The 3511-nt window shown below is 35.8% G+C and overlaps 1 protein-coding gene across 1 annotated transcript; it reads left to right on the forward strand.

Annotated features, from left to right (window-relative positions):
• The first annotated feature begins 1438 nt into the window (after positions 1 to 1438).
• LOC100241912 (B-box zinc finger protein 20) lies at positions 1439 to 2919 on the forward strand. The gene is made up of 3 exons (XM_002274613.4): positions 1439 to 1818; positions 1900 to 2373; positions 2454 to 2919. Exons 1-3 carry the CDS (start codon positions 1633 to 1635, stop codon positions 2700 to 2702), a joined length of 909 nt encoding a protein of 302 aa, XP_002274649.1. The 5' UTR covers positions 1439 to 1632; the 3' UTR covers positions 2703 to 2919.
• The last annotated feature ends 592 nt before the right edge of the window (positions 2920 to 3511 follow it).

The raw sequence follows: 3511 nt of genomic DNA on the forward strand, positions 1-3511 counted from the left end.
GACAAATTTGATTTTACTGAAGATAATGAGAACTTTTACTCCCAACCATTTATGAATTAAGAAGACTCTTTTTATCGTAAAACCATGAATTTTTGGTGATTTTTATGACTCGAACTCTATTATAATTATATCAAAATTATATTTTTTTTTAAATTATGAATTTTAATTTAGTTTCATTTTTAAACTAAAATAAAAATAAAATACCATTTTACTCAAGAATTTAGATGGAGAGTAACATGTTTGATTGATACTTTTAGTCAAACCTTCTCTCACGTTAAACACCATAAGATGGAATGGGCCCATGTGATAATCCAAGTTATTGGCACTCAAGATTCACGTTGCAAAGAAGCTTCACCTCATATATCTTAAAAATAAAATTATATAAAAAAAAACTTAATTCAAGTCCCACATCCATTATGCATTCGACTTTAGAAAAGCGGCCACAGTGCAGCAAAACTTCATTTCAAACCGCTTTAACCGACGGAAGGGGTGTGATGCTCCCATATTCAAATTAAATGTGAAAAGACTTATGGCCCCTTTTATCTACCCTACCAAAAGGTAGGCATTGGATTGATCTTGACGTTTTCAAAATCCACCCCTCGTTTACAAGTTATATTGAGCATCCATCGTTAATAACCCTTTTATAATAATTTTAAAATCATTTAATATTTTAAAAATCTTTAACATTCAAATATTAAAAAAATTATAAATATTTTTTAAAATTACTATCAAATATCAAATATATTCTTAAATGAAATGATCGGATAATATTAATATAAGATCATAAATATATAATTTATACAAACAAAAAATAAAATTTTACTATTCAATTTCAATGATATTTTAACAATAATGCATATTTTATACTTCTATTATCTTTCCTAATCTATATTATTTAAGATAAGTATGTTAAAGTTTTGAAATTTTTATTTAATTGAATATTTAACAAAAGGAAAACATCCCTTCAATCGGAGGACTCCAATATGCCCTGTTTTGATAAGAAAATAAGAAGAGTTGGCCTTGAAATGCATGACCAAATCAACCAAAGAACGGTTCAACCATTGGGTCAAGTGAATTAAGTCGAAAAAGCCCTTTTGATGGTCCAAGGTCAAGCCAATGATCTAATTTTTAAAACATTAATGAATTGTCCCACGACTACGAGATTTCACAGGGTTTCCCCCACAAGTCATCCCAGCTATGCTGAACCCCAATTATTAAGACCCGGTCGGGATTTTATTAATACCACTAATATATTCATTCAGATCCACCAAACCATCGTGGCTCACGATGATAAATGAATTCCATGTAAAAAGGAAATTCTATGGCCTAATTAAAGCTTTTGAGGAACAATCTGTAGAAGTGAGATATTTTTCTTGAGCGGACGCATGGACCCATGGACCCATCTCTTATCTCTGACTCATAACGTACTATTGTATTATTATTCAAATGTATATTCCTTTTGGTTACTCCAAAAGAGGCCCATGGATCGATAAATGCTAAAATAAAAGCCTACCCCTTCCCTCAATTCCTCATTTCTCTCATAATCGAGACTGAATATAGGCTATAGTAGCCCCCCAAAGAAAGCCAAGTCCCCCCATCTCAGGTTGCCCAGAGTGGAAACACAAGAGAATAATGAAGATTCAGTGTAGTTTTTGTAGTAAAGAAGAGGCCTCTGTTTTCTGTACTGCAGACGAAGCACCCCTTTGTGATATCTGCGACCGTCAGGTCCACCATGCAAACAAGCTTGCCGGAAAGCACAAGCGCTACTCCCTCCTCCGCCCTTCCGACAAGGACTTCCCTTCCTGTGACCTTTGCCAAGTACCGAATTCTTCTTCAGTTCTTCTCTCTTGCTATTTTTTACTTACTTTTATGTATGCATGATATTGTATATTTTTTTAGGATAAGCGTGCCTTTCTTTTCTGTAAAGAAGATAGAGCAATTCTCTGTAGAGAATGCGATGTTTCAATTCACAAGGCCAATGAGCACACCCGGAAACACTACAGGTTCCTTCTCACAGGTGTGAAGCTTTCCGCTTCTGCTTCTGAGTACCCAATCTCAGCGTCATCTTCATCGCCCTCCACCATTGATTCCGAGACCAAACCCTCTAAATCATCAACAAAAAGACCCACTTCAGTTTCTGCCGATATCTTCTGCAACACCGCCATTGGTGCTGAGATCAAACCCTCTAAAACATCTACAAAAAGACCCACTTCAGTTTCCGCCGGTATTTCCAACCCAACTGTGAAAACAGCCCCAGCAGCAGCTTCTTACAAGAGGGATCATGACAATCAAAGTATCTCTGAGTACTTGATGGAGACGCTACCAGGATGGCGGGTGGACGATTTTCTTGATCCTTCTTCTGGTTTCAGTGAGGTTTGTAGCACGACCCACTACATCTAGTGATTCATTTTCGTTCTGAGATTCATTTTCTGATTTTTGATGGATTTTTGCAGTTTCCGGATCATGGCGTTGGAACCCATCTGAGCTCGTTTCCATATGAGGATTTCGCCGTCTGGGTACCTCAAGATACACCTCAGTTCAATCACCTTCCTCTCTACATTCCTCAGACAGGTGGGGGAAATGGACTCAAGGCCTCTGAGGAAGCGAACACGGTGAAAGTTAGCCGGAAAAGGATTGACGATGGGTTTACAGTTCCTGAAATCAGCACTCTACCTCTCAAGAAATCAAGAAATCTTTGGTAGATATTTTGAGAGAATGAAAAAATATCTGATGAATCTATTTAATGATCTCGCGATCATTTCCTTTTCCGTGTGGTTCCTTCGGGGTAGATTTTCTCAGTTGTTTCTTCTTTTCTATATACCCAATACTTGTGGATTTTTTTTTTTTTAAAAAAAAAAAAACTAATTCTTGTAAAATATCAATGAACTTTGCACGAAGGTTCTATGTTTCTTTCGATCTCATCCAAAAATAATCCTAGATTTGTATCTTTTCTTTAAACCTAACTCATTAAATTCCTATTTCCCAATTTTTGTTTTCTGATCACATGTCTAGCTGTGAAAGGCACTTTGATGGAGATACAACTAATCAGAAAAATCTCCATGTTATAAAAAAATATATGGTAAAATCTAAATCCGAACAAAATACATTGGAGTAGAAGATAATCAAAATGTAGGTTATAAATATACTATGAAGCTACTTTTGAAAGTGCAGTGGAACCCAACTAATTTATTATTTTCATGGCATTGGAAAATATTGTTTTGATGGAAGGAATTACTTGGAATGACCCCCTTACAACAAGTCGTCAAAATTATTGTTGCTATAGGGGCTGTGATTCAGCTTGCCTAGTAAAAATTCTTCAACAGGATACCTAATTATTGGCAACTTTATTTTCCAAAGTAGGAGCCGTCGGTGAAACAGAGCCGCATCTACCTACCAACGTGAAAAGAAGAAGTGGAAATCCATGAGAGTATCAAGATTCAAGACACTATTCAAACAAACTTATGGTCAAGACTCAAGAGGGCCGTGTTTTGAATTAGGCGCATATATGTAC

The sequence above is a fragment of the Vitis vinifera genome, chromosome 3, assembly GCF_030704535.1.
Source record: "Vitis vinifera cultivar Pinot Noir 40024 chromosome 3, ASM3070453v1".
In the NCBI taxonomy this organism is placed as follows: Eukaryota; Viridiplantae; Streptophyta; class Magnoliopsida; order Vitales; family Vitaceae; genus Vitis; species Vitis vinifera.

What these genes read in the sequence shown, in the direction of transcription:
- LOC100241912 (XM_002274613.4), top strand. Translation starts at nt 1,633, where the DNA reads ATGAAGATTCAGTGTAGTTTTTGTAGTAAAGAAGAGGCCTCTGTTTTC. An exon ending in CTTCCTGTGACCTTTGCCAA is followed by an intron (nt 1,819 to 1,899) that starts GTACCGAATTCT and finishes ATATTTTTTTAG; the next exon opens with GATAAGCGTGCCTTTCTTTT. An exon ending in CTTCTTCTGGTTTCAGTGAG is followed by an intron (nt 2,374 to 2,453) that starts GTTTGTAGCACG and finishes GGATTTTTGCAG; the next exon opens with TTTCCGGATCATGGCGTTGG.